This window comes from Aspergillus lentulus (genome assembly GCF_001445615.1).
Source record: "Aspergillus lentulus DNA, contig: Alt01, strain: IFM 54703, whole genome shotgun sequence".
Taxonomy (NCBI): Eukaryota; Fungi; Ascomycota; class Eurotiomycetes; order Eurotiales; family Aspergillaceae; genus Aspergillus; species Aspergillus lentulus.
In genome coordinates this window covers 215,857-240,924 of record NW_028322123.1, presented here as the reverse complement: position 1 = coordinate 240,924, position 25,068 = coordinate 215,857, and the positions used below count along the sequence as shown (strand labels likewise).

General features: G+C 49.2%; 4 protein-coding genes across 4 annotated transcripts; 3 read left to right on the top strand and 1 right to left on the bottom strand.

The window, feature by feature from the left end:
- Window positions 1–9,410: 9,410 nt before the first annotated feature.
- Window positions 9,411–15,384, bottom strand: ALT_0055 (uncharacterized protein; the record flags this gene model as incomplete). The annotated part of the gene is made up of 11 exons (XM_089598911.1): window positions 9,411–10,209; window positions 10,267–10,769; window positions 10,827–11,316; window positions 11,383–11,555; window positions 11,612–11,875; window positions 11,931–12,141; window positions 12,190–13,328; window positions 13,390–13,676; window positions 13,764–13,928; window positions 14,132–14,684; window positions 14,758–15,384. The coding sequence occupies 11 exons, from the start codon at window positions 15,382–15,384 to the stop codon at window positions 9,411–9,413; spliced, it is 5,211 nt and encodes a 1,736-aa protein (XP_089456575.1).
- Window positions 15,385–17,166: 1,782 nt separating this feature from the next.
- Window positions 17,167–17,645, top strand: ALT_0054 (uncharacterized protein; the record flags this gene model as incomplete). The annotated part of the gene is made up of 2 exons (XM_033563065.2): window positions 17,167–17,178; window positions 17,238–17,645. The coding sequence occupies 2 exons, from the start codon at window positions 17,167–17,169 to the stop codon at window positions 17,643–17,645; spliced, it is 420 nt and encodes a 139-aa protein (XP_033418956.2).
- Window positions 17,646–17,730: 85 nt separating this feature from the next.
- Window positions 17,731–19,355, top strand: ALT_0053 (uncharacterized protein; the record flags this gene model as incomplete). The annotated part of the gene is made up of 4 exons (XM_089598910.1): window positions 17,731–17,912; window positions 17,965–18,501; window positions 18,558–18,753; window positions 18,828–19,355. The coding sequence occupies 4 exons, from the start codon at window positions 17,731–17,733 to the stop codon at window positions 19,353–19,355; spliced, it is 1,443 nt and encodes a 480-aa protein (XP_089456574.1).
- Window positions 19,356–22,632: 3,277 nt separating this feature from the next.
- On the top strand, window positions 22,633–23,634 carry ALT_0052 (metallophosphoesterase family protein; the record flags this gene model as incomplete). The annotated part of the gene is made up of 1 exon (XM_033563066.2): window positions 22,633–23,634. The coding sequence occupies one exon, from the start codon at window positions 22,633–22,635 to the stop codon at window positions 23,632–23,634; it is 1,002 nt and encodes a 333-aa protein (XP_033418957.2).
- Window positions 23,635–25,068: the final 1,434 nt, after the last annotated feature.

Here is a 25,068-nt window from a genome sequence, read left to right as displayed (position 1 = left end):
GGCTATCGGGTGTACACCCATTTTCGTTGCAGCTGCACTGCCCTTTGCCCTTCCGCGCGTAGAGCATCCACTGAATGCAACCAAACTCTTGATTTTCAACAAAAGCACCACCGTAGCCCTCGGTAGGGCTTCTACATTTGGACAAACAATCCTCCATTGAAGATTTACACTAGTTGTAAAGGTCTGGTTAGTGCTGTGAATAACAATGGGGGAAAAGGGGCACGTACGTGGGTTTTCATCTCGACTTCCTTCTCTGGCTTGCAGCCAGACTGATCCGGGGCCCATTGAACAGATGCAATCACGTTGATTCCATAGGGATCAGTGTATACATACGTGTATGGAGGTCCGCCAGGCATTAGTGAATTGCCGTTATTGCAAAGTGCTCCCATCGCTGCCCGTGCCCCAGCGATTTCGAATGGTACATAGGAGCTATCGTTGTGTTCATTGAAGCAGTAAATTGGATCACTGGATTTGGTCGGGGTTGGAATAGATAAAGATGTGGTAGTCTTTGTGGGAGCAGCAGATGTGCTAGTCGGTTTGGTAGGAGTATTGGTCGTGATTGGGAATGGACATGAATCTCGGCCGGCAAGGAGGGGCCTCAGGGCGCCATCTGTAGTAGCCATATTCCAATTCAAATTGATAGGCTTGTTGCACACGTTCCCTGTGCCGTCAAGATGGTATCTCTCACGTATAGCTTGTAATGCCTTGCGGTATTCACTCAAACGGTTTGCACCATCTTCTGTTTCCATTGCCTTCGCAGTGGCGGTGTTAAGTCCTGTCTCAATGGATGTGATCAAAAGTGCAGCTTGTTCGCTGCCTGCCGCCATCTGCTGGGGAATCCTGATATTTGTCATCCAAAATCGATATGTGGCCGCTAGGTCAGCATCAACATTTCTCCTAGGAGAAATAGTTAATATCGTGTCCCAGCTAAAGCACGTCATCCAAAGATTTGGAGATCACATACAAGGCGGAGTATATCCGATGATTTGTTGAATCAAGTGGACCGAAGATGGCGCTTGAAGTCCATAAATCACAACCAAGAGCGATCTTTTCTAAAACCCCCATTCTTTCCTTGATTATTGCTTCTGAAGCCTTCCACGGTTTCTGGGGCACTATAGTTTTCTTGCGGGCATTTGCACTTTGCCTGACAATGGTCTCTTGGTACTCGCCCCCTATCTGCAATTGTATCGTGTCAGCAGAATCCTGGGGCACCGGGAAGCTCTAACCTACCAGGGCCTTGATCGAATTTAACTCTTGAGTTATACCAACAAAGTCCCAATGCTCGTCTCCCGGCAGGCTATCATAAACAGGCTGAAGGATGTTGCAACCGTCGAACATGAGTTTGTTGAAATCGTCGCAGGAGTAGTGTTGTTCAGTAAACAGATACTTCCAGAATCCGTCCATCCAGTTCAATTCATCTGCGAGCCATTAGCAGCAATTCTAGTGCTTCTCAAGTACTTATCTGAGATGTCGGAAGGATATTTACAGCAATGCTCGATAGTCGGTGACTGATTGACATTCCCTAGGAAAGGCTGTATCTGCTCATCGGATATCATGGTTGTGACGGGCGCGCAGTCAACAGTCGTCTTGCTGTACCACCTGGACATTGAGAGGGAGGCAGGAAGCTCTCCAGCGATGGCTGACTGGACATAGTTCTGTGGACCCTTGTAGGCTGGGATGGTAACAGATGCCCCCGCTTTGAATTGGCAACCTCCAAGGGCAGTAGAAGTCCTCGCGGGGGCCCTCTTCACCAGACCAGCATGAGGAGGGGCTATGGCCCCCGCTGTAATAGTAGCGTAGACAGGTTGGAAGCCTTCTCGAATTCTGAGGTTCCCTTCCGCGTCTAAATCGGAAACCGTGTCAAAGGCCCAGGCACATGGTTTGCATTTATTGCCGGTTCCAATATCCGTCGCGAAGGGACAATCAGCGCTGCTCGTCGAGGTGATTGTCGAAGTCGTCGTCCCCGTCACACTGCAGCCCACAGTTGGCATGCAAGTGGTCGATGTGCACGAAGTTGTTGTCGCAGCAGCTGCGTTGGTCGTCACAGTACAATATTCAGCGCAGATGGTGGCCGTCTCCTTGACGCTGCACGACGGATCCTCGTCGCCGCCACCACCTCCCCCACCGCCACTGCAACCGCCAGGCTCACTGCACATACAACTCAGACCCCGACAGGTATTGCATGTTGGACCTGTACAGCCGCAAGAAAGCCCAGTGCAGCTACACCCGAGACCGGTACAGCCGCTGCATCTCGACCCACTGCAGCTACAGCCCAATCCGAAGCAGGAACAACCGAGACCTGTGCAGCTGGTGCAATGCTTTCCCTTGCAACCGCTCTTGCCATTAGACATGACACAGTCCGATCCTACACAGCTGCTGCAGTGTTCTCCCTTGCAGTTCCCATGATGGCAATCCCGACCCGTGCAGGCGTAGCAGTTGGAACCAGTACATTGGCCGTTATGACAGTCAGGCCCCGTGCATCCAATGCAATTGTCGCCGGTGCAGTCGCCATCGCGACAGTCCGAGCCCGAGCAGCTGCTGCAGCTGTCTCCCTTGCAAGTACCGTTGTTGCAATCCTTGCCGACACAGCCATCATAACTCGAACATTTGCTGCCGGAGCAAATCCCGTTGGCACATCCGCTGCCACCACATGTCCCTTCCCAGCAATCCGGACCGCTGCAGATACCGTCTTTTCCACAATCGGATCCAGAACAGCCCAGGCCAAGACAATGGTCGCCAGTACACTTTCCATCTTTTCCACAGTCACTCCCCACGCAGCCTGCCGTGATGCAGTCGCTCGCCACACAGACACCATCTCTGCAGCCGGCTCCAAGACATCCATGGACTGTACATTGCCCAAAGGCAGTACAGACACCATTCAAGCAGCCGGATCCACTGCAGCCAAAGGAAGCGCAAAGAACACCCGTACATTGGCCGTTCTTACAATCCGGACCTTTGCATTGACCATTGGTAACTATCGGCCATGGCTCTTCCGTAGTGCCACCGCTGCTGCCACCGCTGTTCCCACCTCCACCACCTCCACCACCACCACCACCACCACCATCACCACCACCGCCGCCGCCGCCGCCGCTGCCTCCTCCGACACCACCACCATTCGGACACCATTGAGGAGCAGACGGGCAGGTTGGTGCTGTGTCACCGTCTTTGTCCGGGGATGGTGCGAGGACACATTTCCCTTTGGCAGACTCCGCATTTCCATTGAAAGCGCTAACACACCACTCATAGTTCCATGTACCGGGAAACAGATAGTATTGATCGCTGCAAGAAGCCTCCACCGTGTAATTCAATGCCTCAAGCTTGCTACCTGCGGCATTTACGTTGCGTGACCAAAGCCGGTAGCCAGCCGCAGCAGAGAGGCTATCCCACGTGAGATGGGCTGTGGTTGGATCTGCTGCGATGATTTTCAGGTCTGTTGGGGGCGGTGGAGTGCCAGCACCAGGAATAACACTTCGAACCACAGCTGGAAAGCCCTCTCCAGCGGCATTCCAGGTCTCAACAGCCACGAAGTGACGGTGTCCTGTAACTAGGCCATTTATGTGGGCCGAAGTGCCTTTGAACGCGGCTCCGGTAACAAAATCACATTCGGCGTCCTTGTCCCAGTAAATAACATTATATTCGGTGATAGAGTCACTGTAAGCACCTGTGGGGGGATCCCAGGATATGTCGAAACCAGTCGAAGTAGCGGTAACAATCACGTTCTTAGGGGCTTCCGCTGTCTGGGGATGGGCCGTTGCGGTTAAAGTAGTGGTCCAGTCGCCCTTGATAGTGTCCCCGGCACTGGCGCGCACCTGGACCTCATATTCCCACCCATCTATAGGCCAGGTAGCATCCCATCGATTGGAGGATACACTGCCCGCGGAAAAATTTGGGATACCGCCCTTGATCTTGGATCGAACGTCGTAGTTATACGCACCGTAGACTAGGTATCTTTCAATCAGCAAGAGGATGCTATGGACTTGGTTGCAGGGTGGCTTACCTGGATCCCATGTTGCAGTTACGCCGCTAGGGCTCGTGAATACCTTGAAATTGCTAGGCACCGGTAAGGGCCTGGCAGGAACATCACTGGGTATACTCAGTGCGGATGATCCGATCCCGAAATCCTTTACTAGGGTTTGCGAAAAGGCGCGAGCAATCTGGTATTCACCCATCGCATTTGGATGGAGCCCATCCGAACCCACTGGACACGAACTAGGTTGACAGTTGTAGTTCTTTTCCAGCTCCACAAGATGGATTGGGGAAGCTGTAGTACTCCATTCAGGAATAGCATCGCGTAAGAGAGAGTTGTATATATTGGTGCTAACAGGAAGATCCTCACGGCCACCAATGAAACTCCGCTGTGGTACATTAGCAATGGCAAACTTCATCGTTGGATTTACAGCCCGGGCATTGCTGATCAACGTATGAATGCTGTCCAAAGTTCCCATCGAATCACTGTAGAACCACCCCATATCATTGAAGCCCAGTAGTAGCAGCATCAAATCAGCTGGATGAGCTGCCATGACCTCCTTAATTAGGCCTTTATCCACAGCAGCAGCACGGCCCCAAACAGCGAAATGATTTTTGGGAAAACCCGATGACACTTCTTTGGCGTAGCCCCCACTGACTTTGATCGCGCCTGTTGGTTGGGGTTCCCCGTATAAAGCTGGGGGGGACGGCGGTGCTGGCTTATCAGGCTGTACCGTGCCTGTATAAGGACCAACAAAGTCTACTCCTACTCCTTGAGACTGGAACCACTCCCATATGCGATACCGCCACGTGAAGTCTCCCTCTCGGCCTTGAGATATGGAATCGCCGACGACTATGACCTTGAGATTGGCTGCGCGCTCGTGGAGGTGTTCCGTGCCAACCGTGGTTGAGTTCTCGCTTGACCTTAGGTTATCCCTCATAGCCGCCAACATTTGGACACTGTTGTTCTGTACGCCACCTGTCTGAAGCGGCGGCATGAGGCCCGCAACCTGATTCAGGATATCATAATATGGGAGGTCCGTCGGAAGAGGGATGGCTGGGACGGTAGCTAATTGAGATAGCTGATAGGATACTTTAGACTCTATCGCGACGGCTGATGAGTATTCTATGGTAGCTGTTGACACTGCAGCCAAAGATGTTGCGTTGCCACTCAGGGTAGATGTTGGCATTGGGCTGTTCTCTCTCCGTGGGGGAAGCCATGAATAAGCGAAAGTGGTGTCAGAGAAAGTGAAGATTGCGCACAAAAAGAAAGTCAGGTAAAGATTGAAACTACCTCTAATGGTACTACTTCCCCGGTAGGAAGGCGCCATGAGGATTAAAGAAAAGAAACCAAGATAAAACGATCGGACGAGAGTTGCCTGCGAGACGTGAAACAACAACCTCTTAGCTGCGACTTAGCAATCAGGATGCGTTATTCTGAACGCTGGCATATTTTGTTGTCTTCCATCTTTGAAGCGAGACAATGGGGAGTATTTATATTACTTCTGAACCTCCAGCCCTTACTACTTGAGGATAGTCTAGTCGAAGCTGGTGGTAAACTGGGTGCCGAGGCATACCACTTCTAAATTCGAAGGGTTAAACTGGGATTGCGGTTAGCTAGCTATCAAAAGTATACAAGCCAAGGGTATGTAGACCAGATCCCATTAGATAGTGAAGTTGATATTAATGTCTCAGGGAGATTGTAAGAACTATGGCTCTTAGTGATAAGCACTAAGCGCTATCTAGCTGAACACGGTCTCATGATAGCGCTTTCTAGTCTAAATCCTTGGAAACTCATTACTGTTGCTGGTCTTATGGTTTAGTTCAAATTTCTTTACCTGTTGTTCCTATCCTTCGTATCTACTGTCACTGAGTTGTAGGTTGTACTACTTTCAGTGGGGGTTTACACTGGCCACATGGTTTATAGTTTTAATACCTGCGTAGGTGTTACCTATACCTAATGTAGATACTATATTGCCGTTATCCATATGGCTGCTTACAGGGTACTATACCATGCGCGCCAAGATTATAGAGAGGGTCGGTTGGGGCGAAGGATTTTCATTTAAAAGGGCCATCCGATTTATCCAATCGGAATGGAGCAATGCTTGATCGAGTCACCAATTAGGGGGTTCGACTGCACTGTTCAAAATTCTACTATGGACTAGTCTCAGGGGCTGGGCGGCGAAGTTCGGACCTTCGCGGAGATTGTTGGTGGTCATCTTGCCCTGGTTTGTTTCTATTCTCCAACATTTTGCTATTTCATGAAGAGTTTTCAATTATAGTTGGTTTAGAAATTTGAAAACCCCCTCCCCATATGGAGCAATGTGACGTTACTAGCTCCAAGATAAATCTTTTCGAAATATACTCTGTATATGTTAGTATATGTTAATCCACATAGCCGAAGTAGAACTCATACTATCTTACTGACCGTGGCTAGCAGCGGATAGAATACTTGCTCTAGATTCAATTCCCTGACCAAGCATCATCGTTCTTAATGGGGCAGGGTTGTATTCAGGTCATACACAGTAGCTACTGAACCTCGGCCAAATTACATTGTTTCACTAGTATCTTCATATATCCACGTCATTTTCTCTTATGTACATAAGTATCGAGCCACTCCTCAATATCTTCATCCTCGGCCTCCTCTAGTAGTCTCCAGATGCGCCGACGATTCCGCAGGCGGAGGGGAGCATGCTCTAAAGGTTGCCCTGGTTCGAACACCTCCACTTGTGCAAGGGTGCGAACAAGGCTCTCCCAATCCCAGACTTCGTCTGCTTCAAATGTCGGAGCGTCCACCGCAAGGGATGTCACAGGGCAACTCTGTAGGGCCGAGATGTCCAAATCCCAAAGCCAGGGTAAAATCTGCTGATTAAAAAGCAAGTCACGCCACAGCCTTGACGGTAAGGAATAAGTGCATGTCCGCGCAGGGTTGATAAAAGGGTGTAAATTTTTATAAATCATGTCTTGGAGCTCACTGGGTAGTGCCTCCAGTTTAGGAGGTATACCAGATTGTCCTTGCAAGGGCGGCGGAAGAGGTCGCAGATATGAAAGGATCTCCTGTGTGAGTCCTGGTATGGGATATGGTGCCATTTCGTATTCCTAATGGCAGCTTGTTAGTGATGGGTGGAAGCACCACAGGCTATACTTATGCAGAACCCACATAGACCTTCCGGTCTCCAAACGCCCACGCAACATTGTGAAAGAGGTCGGTGTTCCGAAAGTAATAGAAATGTGGCTCGACTACACGTCGGGGGTTAAACGAGCCACTGCGTCCAAGGGGATAATCAGAATGCACCCTAGTTAATCGCTGTTCAAACACTTCATAGAACTGGCTGAGAGTGGTGGGGCGCCTTGGGCCAACCGACACTCCAGCTTTTAGAAGAGCCTGGCGATGGTCTACCAAACGTCGTATCATTCCAAGGCATTCCGAATGTACCGTGACATACGGGTACTCCGTATAGAGATGGTGGACTAACTTCGACGAGTGCTCCCAATAACTCACAGGTTCTAATCTTGACAACCGCTCCCCATAATGGACACCGTCGATCTCGATCTCTAAGGAATCAGAAATCTCTTTAGCAGATTATAGTTTTCGCACAAGAATGAGAATTGAAAGAGTAACCCACCATCTATCCCAAGTACTTCTAGTGGTAGATCATGATTTGGCAGGCTCGCAATATCGTAATCTTTCTCGTAGTGATAACCCTCTGCTCGGATGGCCAGCGGTACAAACCACTTGTACCTCTCAAGATTCTTGTTTCGCACTTCTGCTTCCACTACCTTGATCTTTATAAGCTGACTATGGATCTCGGGGCACTGAAGAAGAGCTTACGAAGCTTGGGGCACCACAGACAACACAGCAGATATCTTCCGCGTCATAGCCCTTATCAAATCGCTCGAATTTGAAGAGATCGCTCTCAGATGGACGCTCGCTGGGGTGGAAATCCATGGTAGGTGAGATGGAACTATTGCTCGGGTTTGCTCGGATTTCGATCCAGGAACACGGGCTCAAAAGGCAAGATAACGGATAGTAGATGACTCAAACAAGGTTACATCTTTTAGCGCCTTGGAGTATACTAGACAAAATACGTAGCATGGGAGCACATCAATATATATTAGTTTCGCTGAGCCTGTTGCCAAGCTAAATTAAATCAGTGTTCTTTCACAGGCCTCGATCCCGAAACCAGCGACCACATCTTGGCGTCAGCAGACACAATTATGCACAACGGCACAAACGTGCACTTCCTGAAAAACCTACCCGGTCATGCACTCCGCCAAACGTGGCCTCCACAAAATGGCAAGCACACCAGGCCCACACTCACCACTTGGCGCTGCATTTCGTCTTGACAGCCAGCGCGATCCAATTCGCACCACCATGAAAAACTAGCACAGCCTTCCCCCCCAGCTACCAACGACGGCAGCGGAGGCTACGCAGCCAGTAAACGGGTGAGCGTGATGCCATACTTCGTTTCCCCGATCCTCTACATTATCATCCTGTACTGCTAGGGCCAAATGATCATACATGTATTCTTACAAACGAATTTGTTTGACTCTGCACGGAAAAAAAAAGAGTCAGATAATAAGTGCCCTTAGTCAAGCCATCGCTATCTCGCACTATGTAATAAAGTACTCTAAGGCTTCATGGCTTTCGGGGAAAGAGAAGACGTATATATCTACACAGGTTTGTACTTCTCGTACAGGAAAGTAAACAGCATATAAAATGATATGGATATCACATGATGGAGAACAGACCGACTATCAACCTGTGTAAAGGAGATGTCTTCAAAAGTGCTGGCGATAAAGGTCGTCATAGACATGATCACAAACACCTCCATAAACCGTCTAGTCTTATTGACCTTGGGATGGTGAGGGTCAGAACTGTTCCTATCTCCCATCTTCATGTTGCTCTACTCTTGCACTATGTAAGGTAGTGGTGTGTTAATTGATTGTGTTATTGCTCAACTCCAGATAGGTGTAGCCTACCTAAAGCCAACAGGTATTATTTCAACTGTAGTCGGGGTTTGTGGTGAAGAATAGCTCGTATAAAAGTTTGGGACTTCACAGGAGATGGAGCATAATATTCACGAAGCATGTGTCGACAGTTGACAGAAATAGGACAGCAATTGCCCCAGCAAGATTCTGTGATGTAATCAGACATCACGCTGCTCAAGATATGGTGTTTCTATATATACCTCTTTAAGCTATCAGATCCTTGCTTAGGCAATCATCTAATATTATACGGGCGGTAAGATTATGACGCCGAATATTAACATCCTTTTTTATTATGTGTTTTGTGATATTGTGAATGTAGTAATGCTAACACTGTCTAATATCATCTGTAGGATAATATTCTCGGTTGTTGATCTTTTCAGTATACTTACACTCAAGCACGACCAAGGACACCAGATGACTTAAACTATACAGGGCTCAAGTTGTCTTAACATTTAAGCCCGTACAATAGGAAACTGTTTATGCCCACGGTCAAACAGTGACTTCTCAACAACATCCACAAAACTGTCCCCCTTTTTATTGATCTCCGCAGTCCACCAAGCCTTGAAAGATTCCCCAGGCTGCAGCACCAAAGACAGCAGGCTACTCTCCGTCTCCTTCTTGCAGCCAGCAACCTGGAGGTCATATTCGCTATAATTCTTCGAATAATCATACCCCAGCTGGCTATTAGAAAGTTCGGCGCCGACAATACTGCCTGGTGTCACGTAGACATGCTTAGAGCTGTCTTTTGCAGAGTCATCATCATTGACCAATTCGAAGCTGTCGCTGTTGAAAAGGCAGTCGTCTTCACCGCCGCTAGTGAGGGTGATGTGCACATTCGTGACTGTCAGCTCTTGGTCACTCTTGTTCTGGCCTTGGACAAATATGCTAGTGGTTTGGCCGACAGTGACTGAGTCTGTGGAGATGGTATACTCCAGCTTCGGGGGTGGCGACTCCTCAAACTGATCCAGCAGTTTCTTGCCCACATCGTCGACGAAGTCCGCCACCGGGTCCGGCTGTGAGCTTCCGAAAAGACTAAGGAAGAAATTGACTAGCATCATGACGATACCTAGAATGACGAGGACTGCCCCCAGGACAGGAATGGCGGTGGCGAATGCACCTGTGACTGCAAAGACTCCCATCGCCTCACCTAATTCCACAATATCCATGGTCACTTGGAGGACTTGGATGAGGGTTGAGATGATATTTAGGATCTTATCTCGGTCTGACAGTTTGTCCCAATCCGCGACCAGACTAAATAAGACTGTCAGTGCTTTGTTTGCCTTGGAAATGACTTTCATGGAGACAGACCTGTATGTAGCTGCAGCAACGAGCAATATTCCCATGCAGACATTGAATATTTTTATGGCGTTTCCTCCGATCTTCCATTTGGAAGCAATCTCCTCACCCTCGGCCGGTAAGCCCGCTGGAGGTCTATCGGGAAGCTCGCCCCAGGTCTCAGACTCTCCCGGAGACGTGGCCGCTCCCTCCGGGGTAAGATGCTCTCCAATCACCTCTTGAAAGCTTGCATCCGGGTTGATAGCCTCACAAAGACTTTCCAAACCCTCTCCCTCCTCAGCAATAGATTTGTAGAATCCTTGATCTAGCTCAGCGGTGTCTATGACGTCTCCAGGACTGTATGAGCCCTTCCGACCTCGGAACTGTTTCCAGGCTCCTTTTGCAAATGCAGCAGCGTTCACCGAAACTCTGACGACCTCGAGGATAGCCTTGGCCCTCTCGCCGTCTGGCATCTCGTTCCAGTCGCTGATGATTCCGTATAGACTTGCGAATAGCTCTAGCGCGTAAATGCTCACCTAAGATTCGCACCGTCAGTTTCACAGCGCCCATCCACAGCTGGAGGTAGATCGTACCATTGCTAGCGAAGCAACTCCTTTAATCTTCAACAATCCAGGAATTCTGTCTCCAATAGCATCTGCTACTTTGGCGAACACAGCTTCCGAAATTTGGAAAAGCTTGCTCCCTCCAAAGGCTGCAGCAAGGCCCTTTTCTATTGCTGTGATCCATTCACCGGCGGAAGTGATAAACTCGCTAATTTGCTGGATGATTTTCATGGCTCGGCTCGCCTCATCTTCGGATTTGTCGAGGTCATTGGCGTCCTCAAAGTCTTCTATGTCCTGCTTCAAGTCCTCGCGTACCTCCTGGTCGATGGAGGCGTTGTCAGTGAGGACATAGAGAATCAGGTTATATAGCACATCGTGTAGCTGTTGACGAGCTCTGTCGGTGTCATTGCTAATGCACGGATACTGAAGTTGATTTGCGCCAATGAATCCGACAGCATCCTTGAACCAATCATCTGCATAGTTGTGAGACTGATCTAGGGCATCAAGGACGCATGATTGCCTGTTCATCACATTCACGCCCTGGCTTATGTCTCTCGTTGCTCTCCTAATAGGGCAATTCATGTACCAGTACATTCTGCGATCGGATTTGAGTTCGGTGTAGAGAGTCTCGGCCCAGGACTCCGGGTTATCTTTCATGAAACCGTCAAGCTCATCGCCAAGGTACTGCTTGACAGCTTCGCCAGATGATATGCGGGTGAGCTGGGCATATTCCTTGGATTTAGCGAGACAGGTTTTGCCCTGCAGTGTCCCTCATATCAGTACCGTCCTTTTATTTCTACCCCAGCGAGACTCACATTCCCATTCCACCAATACCAGAGCCTTGCTTTTTGCTTGTCGCTGAAATACGTCCCGTACTTCTTGTCGCGCTTGATCATTTGGCATAGAAACGCTGGGGCGTACTTCTCACGAAGGAATTGTTTCACATCCGCTGGGAGGTCACCGGCTAAACTAGAAGGCAAGTCTGTGGGCTTGGCTTGATCAGTGAGGTCCTCACGCTGCTTATCGTCCATGTGATAGTACATCGCCGATGTGATCAAGGCCTGTGAGATATTGTGGACCTATAGCGCGCTCATCAACATTTCTGCAATACCCTCAAAAGGTTGCATGACCTACCACAACCTCGTCATAGCCAGTGGGCTCAAGTAAGGTGTTGATGTCGGTCCTTTGTTCCAGGTGTAACGTCTCGGTGATTTTTGCTGCCTGGAACTTATTGGATCTCGCGACTGGCATGGCAGGGTCCGAGATTTCGGCACAAGCACGCGACACCTTGGACCGCAGAAGATCAAAGCTCTCGTCAACACGAACAACACCGGAAATATAATGCCTATGGTCGATCTTAGCTATTGCATCGTACAGAGATGCATGACCGTACCTGTCTCCTTTCAAGTCGCGGACTAGAGGATTATACTCATACAGCGCACCAGTGACAGTCTTCTCCTCCACGTCAAAATCAATATAGAATGACTGACAGAGAATAGGCAGCGTGAGATCAGTCCCCAGTGTTGACTGAAACCCCACGTTGAAGACTGTTGTGATGTCCTCACCAACGTCGGAGATGAAGGGGATTAGGCTCGCTAGTTTGAATTGAAATTTCACCCTCATCTGCCCACTTTCCAGAATTGTGTGATAGCAATCATACAACTGCCCGAGGTCGCGATTGAATTTGTCCTTGATTGCGGTCCGTAGGTCGTCGAGGGCTCGGATCTTGCTGAATGGCATCTGTGCTCCGCTAGGGGACTTGTAGATGCCTGTCCTAACCTCCATGCCAGGAATAGGACTATCCGGCTGGTTACGCTCCTTGTCCGCTGGCCATACACTCTTGTCATAAGTCATATTGACGTGGTGTGTGACTACAAACTGACCGCTACCAGCAGATCTTGCAGTGGGATGGCTTTCGTCGTCAATCTCGACCTCTGCATTCTTTTTCATGGCTTGGAAATGGTAGATCTGTTGGCCGGAGACTTCAGTCGGCTCTGATGATGAGGAAAGCAAAATCACACCACGGCCCGAAAGACCGTGCGGGTGAACCTCGAGTACACCATGCTCGAAGCTATTCGAATGAAGTTGTCGAGTCCACTGGAAGGTCCGCCTGCCGCTATTGATGGTACATTTCAGCTGCGGCTCACCGTCTGCAAGCACGTAACCATCAACAACACTCAGTTCAGGCAACTGATAGCCTGACTGGATTTCTTCTCCGCCAGCCGGGGTTAGTGTGAATGTCCTCTCAAGTCTGTCCAACGGCGCTCCGTTCGACCTTGCGCGGGGAGTATCCCGCATGATTTGGATCAAGTGGCTGGGTGAGCTGATCTTTGGCAAGACTGCCGAGCTTGAGATAGGTCTCTGTTTCCCAACCTGATGATCCCCGAACAGCTCGAGAGTTAGTCGGCTGTTAATAGCCTGGAGCTCGTGTTTACCGAACATAGGGTTCAATTCCTTAAGGGATGCAAGACATGCCAAGCGCTGCTCCGCAGAAAGAGAGCGGAGCGCTTCTGTCGTCGACCGGATACTTTGCTACAAGCCATGAAATGAGCAAACTTAAACATTCTCTGCAGACTGACGGCGCTTAGCTTACAACAGGATTGTTCACAGCCATGAGGTAACCGTTCGCGTAGAATGACTCCGGAGTTCCCGGCAGAGAGACCCCATATAATTTACCTTCAGACAGGGGCTCCACCTGCATGGATTTGATTTCGACTGTCTCATCGCTAGATCCCTTTTTCCGATAGAGAACATGGCCTACTTTAAGCGGCTCAATCTTCGCAAATGGACTACACGCTCTGGCGATCTCCGGGTCAACTGCCCGTAGGCCGGTGGTGGTTCGGAAGACTTGGGATGTGGTAGCAAATGGCCTTTCGCCATCTGGAGATTAGTTTAAACAGCATTAGTCTTGTGCAACTGTCTAATCGACGGGAATATGCCCTGAGGCATATAGGCTGGGGAGCGTACTAAATCCAACCACACGCACTTGCACACCTTCGGCGTTAGATCCGCGGAGCTGATAGTGATCCATCACAGTAAGGGGTTGCTCATTCAGAGAAGAGAATTCTTCAACCGAGGTGGACGGGCCTTGCAGCAACCCGATGTCGGTCCCCGGTAGCAACATGGAGTTTACTGGATTTTCCTCATATTAGTTTGCGGCCCTTTCCATTTATTGGGGGGCGGTTTCTTGCATTTGTAGTGATTGTACCATCCACGCACTGCGTCGCGGTCCTTGTTAAAAGCAACATGTACTGCATCTGTCCACTTTGAATATTGAGTGGAGAATAGACTGCTGTGCAGTCTCTCTGAGTAGGATTGCCACTCGTCGATTATACCAACAATGTCCATTCTTTCCAGAGCGTCTTTGATTGCCGCTGTGTAAGCCTCGTTATCGGACGTGTTTACAACCAACTCATAGAAGCCCTTGACCGCAAGGGAGGCTAGCTGGGGCTGTTCTAAGCCAGTCAACAGTGCCGTCGCAGATTGCCCGCAAAACAGCATAGTTTTCTTCAAACTCTCATCGTCAGGCTCCACTTCCCAGGAATATTGCGACCATTTGGCCAGGATCTGATAGGCTGGTCTCTCTTTATCAAAGATCTGGGTTAGGCGAGGCTGGAAAGTTCCGTAATGTAGGTAGTCCGCGATCAGCAGGATGGAGATACTGAAAAGATGGTCACCCGTAGCAGCATCAGTATCCATGACGTTGCTCGCAAAGTCCTTGGTTTGGACCTCATTCAAGAAGAATTCTGTAAAGCCTGGAGCATCTGGTAGGGTGTAAAGGGATTTTTTCCCCATTACTTCAATGCGGTTTTCAATATGCTCGCCTAGTAGCAACGGCATGAGCGGGCGAATGATGCCATCATTCCAGAACATATACATCTCATAAGCCTGGATCATGAGTGGCCGTATGTCAGCTCCCCCGGTAAGCTAGATATGGTGGTCCAAGGGGTGGTGAACGAACCAAGCAAGTGAATGCCATCTCGTACCACTCTATTGTCCACTTGTTTTGGTCGACTGATCTGACCCCATGGGAGAGGAAGTAACTGCCCATGCGTTCCATCCGTGCGGTGCAGTCCTCGCCGCCGGCCAGGGAGGCATTTGTGCTCTTGTCGTCGGATGGATAGGGATCGACATCGGCGATATATTTCATCATCGAACTGAACTGGGAGACATGTCTTGCCTTGTAATGGACTCGGCGGGCAAGAGCCTCATACGAAATTTCAGGGAGGCTTTTCAAGCTCGCGAGCAGGTCGTCAAACAGCTCACGGTTGGCATCTGCCATAATGGGCGATGGAAAGAATATGACTTTATGGTTGCGGATTGACTTTGGTGCATTGACTGGATGAAAGATAAGACATGAAAAGTACAGAATCGGCTCACTTATATGCCACTTGAATCGAAGCCGGATCTCGGGTGGCGAGGTCTTGTTGTAAGTGAAATCACTCCTACGTTGGTGCTCGAGCCCCCCTTCCCCTGGCTTGACTGCAGGAAGAAGTTGCATTTCGCCCAGCATAGCTACGAATCCAGGTAGATCCTCAACACTGTTGGTCTGGTCGGAATGCAGCTCAGCGGGGCATGATGCATGCATGTCTGTGATAGCGAAGTAGACTTGCTTAATGATTGACGTCAGGAATCTTGAATCCTGAATCCTGAATCTCTAGTGAGCCTTGAATGTATAGAAGCAGGGACGGGATCGGGCCGGCAAGATGGCTCTGTCCAGATGCAGTAATCGACAAATGGCCTGATAGTGGCTGGCTAAATAGGTGTGTTTCTAGTTGGCCATGCTCGTCGGACCATCTTTTACTACTCAGCGTTCAGAAATATAATGCGATGGAACAAGCATATCATGTAGACTAGCCCTGGTTCATCCTACATGGGAGTCATTTACTCATCTGTATCTAGATTAAACAAAAGTACATTCAGCTCACGCCACTTTCCCCACTTGCCCCTCTTACTTGCATATACTTATTATTAATTTGAGAACCTACCCTGCCAAGGAGTTGTGCAATATTTGGTGAGGCATTAAAGGCAAACATGCAAGAAAAGGACAGGGAAAGAATCCATTGCAACCACTATAGGCGGCCTAGCCTCCCCACTGTGTGTTCACATGCTACTGTTTTGCTGTAGGATGTGTTTGATCTAAAGCGAGGCATTGAGATTGGAAGTACCGTCGCTGCAGTAAATTCTATCGGGCTGAATCGGATGGGGTGCGAATCGTTCAGATGTAAGCGAGATTATCATAGCTGTAAACTCTGTATATATAGAAGGCACAGCGGAGTAGAACAAAGCCATATAACTATTCGAGGGCTTGATGGAACATTTGCTCCATATCCAGATAGCACTAAACCTTGAACTACAAACAAATATACCGAGGGGTTAAGGAAAGAAATGTTAATATTCAGGTTATAATGTATACTAGTTGTTATCAAAGGTAATGCAACCAACAACAAACTTTGCTTCAAGGGCTGCAGGTCAGGTGTGATCTGAAGGTAACGCGATAATAATAACAGTAGAGATAGAAGCAAGGGGTATTGAGTATGTATACTTAATAGTAAGAGAGTAACTAATGAACCAGACTAGTGAATTTGTACTGTAGTCCTTGGTGGTGTTTTTATCCGCGGTCCCTCGTGGACTGGTGGTGAGCCTTAGGCCCTTGGCATCAGGGATCGTAAGATCATGTGATCTAACGGCCCGCTGGTGCCAGTAATTGTAGTACGTCACACAGAAGTGCCTTTCTTCGTCTGCCTTGTCTAACTTAGGTAGTAAAGTAGTAATAGAATACACGCTGAGAGGGGTGGCCACTGACAAATATATCCTGTTGTATGTTTTCTTGTAGTTATTTTTGTCCCAGTTGAGGACAGAACTGTGCGGCTCAGGAGTCATGTATCCAGGCGACACAGTGAGCTCGATGTTCGCATATGGTATACCCCACTGGCAACAATAGCTGGGTAGTTGTGTTGTGAGACAAGGATGCTTATCGCCTTTCTATAATCTGGGACAGCTTTTAAAGGAAGTGATGTACAATCTAAGCTTCTTTGACACACTCTCTGCTTCTGCTTTGATTTCCCTAATATTGAGTGTCTTAGGGTTGTACTAAATTTAGGCCCATCTTCAGTGATTCTGTCAGCATTCACTCATTACCTATGACTGACCCAACTAGACTGACCACACTCACCACACAAAACTCAGATAACAAACTTCTCTTTCTCTTCATTTCATCAAAACAATAACACAATAACCGAAATCACTCCAAAGAAGCCTTCAAGAAAGTTTCTCGTATGATAACACTTGCCCTAACCTTAGTTATATGGAGACAAGAGCTAATTTCTCAGCGTCTGCATCAGTCTCTTCAAGAATTCTTGGTCTCATCATGGAAACACCAGTAGATCCTAATTCACAACCAAGTCACTACAACGTCGAGTCTAATCAATAGGTGTCTAGGCTAAAGACATCCCGAAAGGCTGGACGAACAACCCCCGGCTCTTCGAAGGGTTTTTCGACTATGACTCTGCGGAAGCCCACCTGGCCCGACGCCATGGGATAAATGATCCTAAGCCTCTGTTGATGACGAGCCCTGATACTGGGGACATGGGATACATAATCACGTCGGGTGGCCGCTTTTACTGGGGTGATCTGATGGTTGATCACATCGCTGAGATCACCAAGCCCAGGACCTGGCCGGAGATTTTGCGCGCTCTTGCCACGAAGGGGGAGAGAGGATTGAGGATGAAGGTGCTCCGGCCCGTGGTTGTAGATGAGGAGCCCTGGGAGGAGGAGGAAATGATAGTTGAAGGGCAAGGCCCGTCTGTTGTTTCCAGTTCAGACGTTCCTTCCACTTCGGAGAAGTGAGAGTAATTCAAATCGTTCGCAGCATTTGGTGTCCAACGTAGCCTTGTAGAGGATTGTAGGCAGCATCATTCTGGAGTAAATCACTATGGCTGAACAGTTGCTTTTGTGGCTGAACGGCCGTGTTGATTTCCGACATGCGTACACCATGAGCTGGAGCGATATTGTCGCGCTGTTAGCGGATATCGCCCAAAACCCTGGTGCATACGGAGTCCTCCCTCAGAATGTCGCCAACCTGCGATTAATACATGCGGATATCACCCGCCTTCGGTAAGCCGCTAGTCAGACAAGCATGTTCAAATATAGCTAACTTTGAAGAAAGCCGCCCGGACGGTCCCAGCTACCTCGTTCCACCACCACCGCAGAACATCGACCGTAAGCGTCATCCCAAATGGCCCTCGGCCCTGTCGCGATTTCGCCTTACAAAGTCGACGTACGATGGAGTGGAATACTGGGCCCTTCCGGACCTCTTGGGGCTCTTTATGAGCACATTAGGTCGAGCTCCCACAATAGCAACGAAGAGGAATTTCTACCTGCCGCTGACCGCTGTCTACGGGCAGTGGTGCTCAAAGTTGATCAGGCAAGGAAGACTCAGTTTGCCAAGTGTGGTTCAGTGCAGTTGGACCGAAGACGGGGAATTCCATCTTGGAGCCTCTAGAGGCGGTTGTGTGACTGATAGCAGTATGGGATCCTGGCTTGCCGTGTTGGACAGGGCTCGGTATGGGGTCATTAGGTCTCCATTACTGCAGCTGACCAACTGGTCACAAGCTTGGACTCCTACCATCCGAGCTCGAGGCCGAAAGAGGGGCACGCCGTTTGGGCGTTGTGCGGAGACGTATCCTGTCCGCAAACTTTTGATGTTTGTGCCATTCCCAGCTGTTGCTATTCCCAGTAATATTTACTAATAAACGATAGGGGTAAAACCGAAGAAGAGGCAGCGAAGGTGCATGGGTTGGCCCTGTGGAGCCGCTACGTACACATTGCTCCTGCCTACGACGATCGACTGTCTGGGAGGATCTGGGAGAGCCTCTGGGACCCCTGTGACAATTGCCAAGTCCTCATCAGCATCAACAAGGGCAATATTCTCAACTTTGGCCGATTGACCGGAAGTGTGGGAGCCCCGCCTTGATTGTTGGATGGACGTCGAAGTCGGTTTGCGGACGACCTTGGACATGTCGTTAAAAGGTCTCTCCTGTGCCTGTTGACCTGGCCAGGTGTCTTGAGGGGGACGGGAAGAAAATACCGGAACCCGGTAGGGGCTCACTCCGTCCGTGGAGTTTGGGAGCCGCCCTTTGTGGCCTGACACACCCAAAGGACCTACCACCGTCTAGCGGAAAGCAAACCGCGTTACCAAACTCTAGCCTTGACACAGCTATTGACATGGGGGATATCTTGCCATTCGATGACCGTTTGACCCGGCTGAAGTCTCGAGGCCCGACGTTAGGACGGCTCCTTCACCGGGTTAGGTCTGCCGTTATGACGGATTCCTCCATCCCCTTCGGGGACCCCGGCTTGTTCACACCCATGTGCGTCTACACGCTACGGTGTCGGGGATCAGTAACTTTTCGCTTTGTCTCCCTCGTCGCTGAAGCTTTCCAGCGACTAATCGTCTACTGCGAAAGGCGAAGCCAACGTGAACGACCCAATATGAACCCAGTACCAACTAAGCAATGCCTCCGCTCTTACCAAGGCTTGCAGTTTGACCTTTCTTAATCCTTATCCCATTTGTGAGACCTGGCTTTTCAATGCCAACCACTTTTGTCATATCTCCTCCACTGTATCCGAAGTCCTTCACAACTCCATGTATCGCAGGACTCTGAAAGCCTTACCGAGAACTCAATAGCCTACTCGCGACGCTCACCTACCTGCGGAGCACCTCCACTCATTCGAGACTCATTTCAGCTCGATCAAATTTTATGTTTTGTCACTTTCATCATGTCGGCGATTCCGTCATTCGATGTGTTGCAAGTTTATTCTATCTCTACAAAGCGCCCTTGTACATTCGGCGCTCACCGGCTTTGCCATCCACGAGCAATTCGAGGAGACTGCATCCAACCAGAACTGTTGGGCAAGTCATCCTAACATGTCTCTTTTCATTCGTGAGACCAGCGGTTGCGCAATGCCAACCATCCGTGTCATATTTACTCCACCATGACTGAGGTTCCAAGGCTCGACGTGTTCAAAGCTACTCCATCCCTTGTCGAGAAGTCACTCACCTCCATGCGGCGCTCATCTACATGCCGCCGGACTTGTTTCCGTGGGAATCTGATCAACCAAATCATTCGGGCAACCCATCGTGCCACGCCTCACTTGAGTCTATCGCACCGATTTTCAATCAAGGACAATATGTCGGAGCTTTCCGCGGAAGACCACGGCCTCTTATGTTGCATGTGATATCACGCGAGGCATGATATTTGTAAGGAAAGCTTAACAAACGTCATGTTTTGCACATTGCTACACGGCCTGGCAAAATGCTGCTCGTTCAATTTGATCTGGTGCGAGGTCTCATACTGCGACTATTACACATGTCGCGGTGTTTCCATCTTTCAGCATCCAATGATGCATCAAGCATTTCCCGTGCTCAGCCATTACGTGTCAATCTTCTCCTTTTGTTACAACAAGGTGGACGCTCAATCGTTCTTCAACGACCAAGCCAGTCATAGCATGGCTTCCGTATATTCGCCGGGGCCGTCCCGAGCGCAGAAACCAGTCAAACCTGAACGACGTCTCTTCAATCACCGCCAGATGCGTTGTATCCAGGAACTGCATTGTATCTCAAGACGAAACAATGCGAACGCGAGTAGGCTTGTTGCTCACTTGATTTCTCGTCACTGAAAAGACCATGGGGGTAAATGTGGATTGTATGATCTCGCTCCCAACAGCCATCGACCTCCAGCTCTGATAGTACCAAGTTCTGATGAGCTTCGACTACATTGTCCAACGCCAAAAACAAACGCTCTGCGTTGGGCTGAAACAGCGAAAGAGAATGATCACAAGCATTGCCGTTTTGCATGATGTATTGCTAGCAAGGGCCTGGGTTGAGGAGCTTGGTATGTTTTTACCTACCCAGTATATGTGTTCCAGTCCTCTTCGGGGTCTGTCTAATGATTTTTGTTCTCTTGGTCCGCCTCTAGGTGCTTGATATTGAGATTACTCTTCAATGCATGGTCTCTTCAGCAGCGCGAGTGCGAGCCTGTTCATCCAATCTCCCTGGTGCGGGCACATTTCCGAAAATGACGCATCCGATCATGGCCGCCGGAAAGATTCAGCGCAAGCGTTGGCATCCAAAGTAGACAAGTAAACAGGCTCAATTCAGATCGATTCTCGATAAAGAAACAACGTGCGGAGCGGTTTCAATTTCCCTTCGGATCGACCCCTCGTGCTGGCGGTTTGTTTTAAACGACGTTAAGACTCAAGACCACCAATTGACCACGCTCGCCACCTGAAACAGAGTGCCTGCGATCGCCAGGAAGTCAATCCCACACGGATGGACGAACGACTTCGCCACGCTCACGTCGCTGAGTGCAAATTCCGGCCATCGTGTTTCGATTGGACCTGTCACCGACTCGGTAGCACATGAAGTGCGAGAGATAAGGTTGTCAGACAGAAGGCGACAGTATGATGACTTTGCGATATCCGTTTCTCGACGCCAGCTCGTATTTCTCGTCGATGACCAAAGGCAATGGAAGTCTAACTGGAAATGAATCCTCTCCTCGTCGACAATTACAAGAAATACAAGATGTCATGCCTTCCACGTTCCCATTCATCGTGCGACATGAAGCCTCTTGAAAAATGAGCAGCCCACTCCTTCCACTGCATTACCTCTTGGGAAGGCTCTGGAGATGACAAGATCTACCACGGCTCTCAATCTGTTTTCCGCTCACAGTGGATGATGCAAGAATTTCTGCAAAGGACATTTGCTATGTCAGTGTGCGTCCTCAACAAGGTGTCACAGCAAAGGTTCAGAGGAGAACGGCAGCCACCTGATTCGCAACTACGGCACTGTCGGCCTCGATGCTCGTCCATGTACGGCCAGGAGACGACAGTCCTGTTGATCGATGCGCATGCGGTTCTGACACCCCATCTACCTCACCGACCAAACATGATACATACATATGTACATGGTGCTCCGAGCCTTGTTGGCCGGAACGAAGAGTTAGCCAATTCTCGCCTGCTACCATCAGGATACGAGACTCACCTTTCGTGGCTCCGACGGTGTCCGGACCGCTACAATTGGACCTTGTGTTTCTGATCGGCACACGCAACCTTGACCAACTGGAGGAGTGTGTATCACGTCGCAAAGGATTGTGATCATAGGATGCCAGGAACTGGAGAATATGCCAGGCAAGAGTCTGGTCAGCTTGCTGAAAGGGAAACTGCAAGCAAGCATACGTGCACACCGATGCAGACATCTTGAGCGCCTGATGAGTTGAAGGCCATTATGTGCCCAACACTGGACGGGAGGGACATACAGGGAGATGGCACAAAGATCCAGGTCATTATAGCTATAAGTCGAGTTCTGTGGGGCTACTAAGGACTTTAGCCGGCGCTCACCTGTAACATGCATAGTCTACTCTCAATAATAATGGTCCTGGGCTCCTAGTCACTCATGGACTTTGGTTTCTGATATACGTCTCTTGTCTTTCCCCAGTACTGTTTTTAAATCATCATAGTGGATTTCGCACCGGATCCATCTGTGAGAATTTGATACAGTCACTAAGGATTCATTTTATGATTGCATCTTTGCGGAAGCAGTGGCTATAGGTAGTACTTGTGGCAAAAGGTAAAAAAGCTTCAAAAGTCCACATTGTAGCTATAGTTCGCCGTAGCCCGTGACTCCGCTGTACTTGTACATGTCATCTGCTCACCGCCTCCTCCAGGGCTGTGAAGCCTGTTGAGTGAGTCGTCGGAGCCTCTTCGGACACATCTCTCTGCCCCGGTCTTAACCATGGGACCAGGACCCATACTTCCGAAATCTTGTGTTGACAAAATGATCCCTAGAACAATTCCCGATGAGATATTCCCAATCACAACATTTATTTTGGACCTACCGACTAGTCTCGTTCCGCAGTCCTTCCCATCGTCATCCGAAAATGGCCCTGTTAGCGGACGCTTAGTCATTGTAGGCGATGTGCATGGGATGAGAAAATCGCTCGAGGCGCTCCTAGATAAAATTGGCTTCGACAAACTCAAAGGAGATCATCTCATACTAACTGGCGACCTAGTCAATAAAGGGCCCGATAGCCCTGGTGTTGTTGACTTGGCCATCAAGCTGGGGGCCAGCGCAGTGAGAGGCAACCACGACAATGCTGTTCTTAATGCGGCCGCGGAGATCAAAGCCACAAACGATAGTCTACTACAATCTGGACGCTTGACTGGCAGTCGGGCCCTACCAGAAACCCCCGAAGCCGATGTGCCCAAGGATACCGTCGAAGACCGCGAGATCTCTTACAAAGACGCATCTGCTACCACCGGGGCAAGTAGGAAACATAGCGCAGCAACGTATACTACAGCATTGGCACTTTCGACCCGCCAGCTCGATTGGCTTGCCGCTTTGCCGTTGATCTTGCGCGTCAAGCTACCTCCTAACTTGACATCCTCCTTCGGCGATACTTTGATTGTTGTACATGCGGGCCTCGTCCCTGGTATTTCACTTGAAGCGCAGGATCCACACGCTATTATGCACATGCGGAGTCTCGTTCGAACACCCGATGGCGAGAGTGACTTCGAACCAGCTGAAACCTTCGGGGAAGAAGGCTGGGCGATGGAATGGGACCGATGGCAAGATAAGCTAGCATCCAAGACTACTGTGATATTCGGACACGATGCGAAGCGTCGTTTGCAACTGGGAAGGTATACCATCGGACTGGATTCAGCGTGTTTATACGGCAATCGGTTAAGCGCGCTTGTGATTACGGGTTGCGATGGAGAAACCAAGCACGAGATTGTTCAAGTCGAATGTGCTGATGAGCCTGTGGCACCAACGGGATAGTTGACGAGTACGGCAAGCCATTGAGACAGAACCAAAAATACGTCTCTGGTTTTGTCAGTATGTTAGTAATCCATGGTTTTATCCTAGCAGTAAGCATCGAAGAAGTTTTAGATTTCAGTTCTCTTCCCTTAGGCGTATTGAATGATTTAAATCATCATATAGTAGTAGAGTGGTTAAACCAACCCAAAAATCTGAACCCAGCCCGGCCTAAACCCGTATTGTCTAGGGCCCATAGGTTAGTTGGGTTCTAGAAATCAGAACCCATCTGAGTTTGGGTTTTAAAAATGGGTTTTAATTACAATACATAGTAATTAGATTATACTAGCCTAGGTCAGATTTCTATGTTAGGATGCTATACAATCATATTATAAATATATGTACATACATATAATCTAAGTGTTCTCTGGATCTAGGCCCGTGCACCCGGGTCCTATTAATGTGCAGAGTATGAGTATTAAATGTTAATACTTAAGCAATATCTCCTGACTAATTTGACATAGTATAAGAGTTTCAGCCTTTATGGCTTGTGTTTATTAGCTTAGCTAGTCTCCTAAGTCGCCTACTGCCAGTAGGCAATCTATTTGTTGTTATTAGTGCTACTCTATGACAAGTTAATTTATCTACCTAATACCGAAGAGGCTTTGGAAGCGCTGTCTTTTGCTGCTTATGATCATGGCTGGGTACGTATGGAGAGCAGCTTAGGTAGCTATCATATTTCTTCACAACTGACCCTGGTCCACTGCTTCTTGGGACATCTCTCGATGCCTTGCGCTCTGACTTCGTGCGGTTCTATCATGGAGAAACCATCGCATGCTGAATTCCCCTTCTGTCAGGTCAAAAATCCGGTGATATACTTCGCCTGTCACTACCAAGTTTTGCTTTGTCTTCAAATTGAAGAAACCCTTCGGTAGCGCCTATTGCGGAAAAGGCAAAGAGATGATTCAGTGCTCAACGTTAGAACTAAGGGAACCCGATGTGCTGCCTATCCATTGCTGGAACGATTCCGGATACGGGGGCAATGCAGGGGCTCTCCGCCGTCCACTGGAACAGCACCAGCGTGTCTTTTCCTTCGACAATAGCCTTGCCGAACAGTATAGGCATCTCTGTGACTAGCTGGACATCTAGCTGCAATGATGGGCCCCACCATGGTGTAGAAGCCACTGCAGTGGGTGATGGTCCCTGGCCAAGGACGCAATCAATCAGACCCTAGCGCACGAAAGGAGGGCGAAAGGGAGAGAATCCTACCTACTTCTCAGCAGCCATACTAAGATAGGAGATATGGATCATGGACCATTCCTATAGCTTCTCCGCAACTGAGCACGACACCCGTCACAACTTTCGTTTTGCGCCGAATCCCATGGATGGAGACAGCCACTACAGCAGTTTTCAGTGGGCACAGTATGAACCTAACTGCTGGGTCGGTCAGTTTCGCAG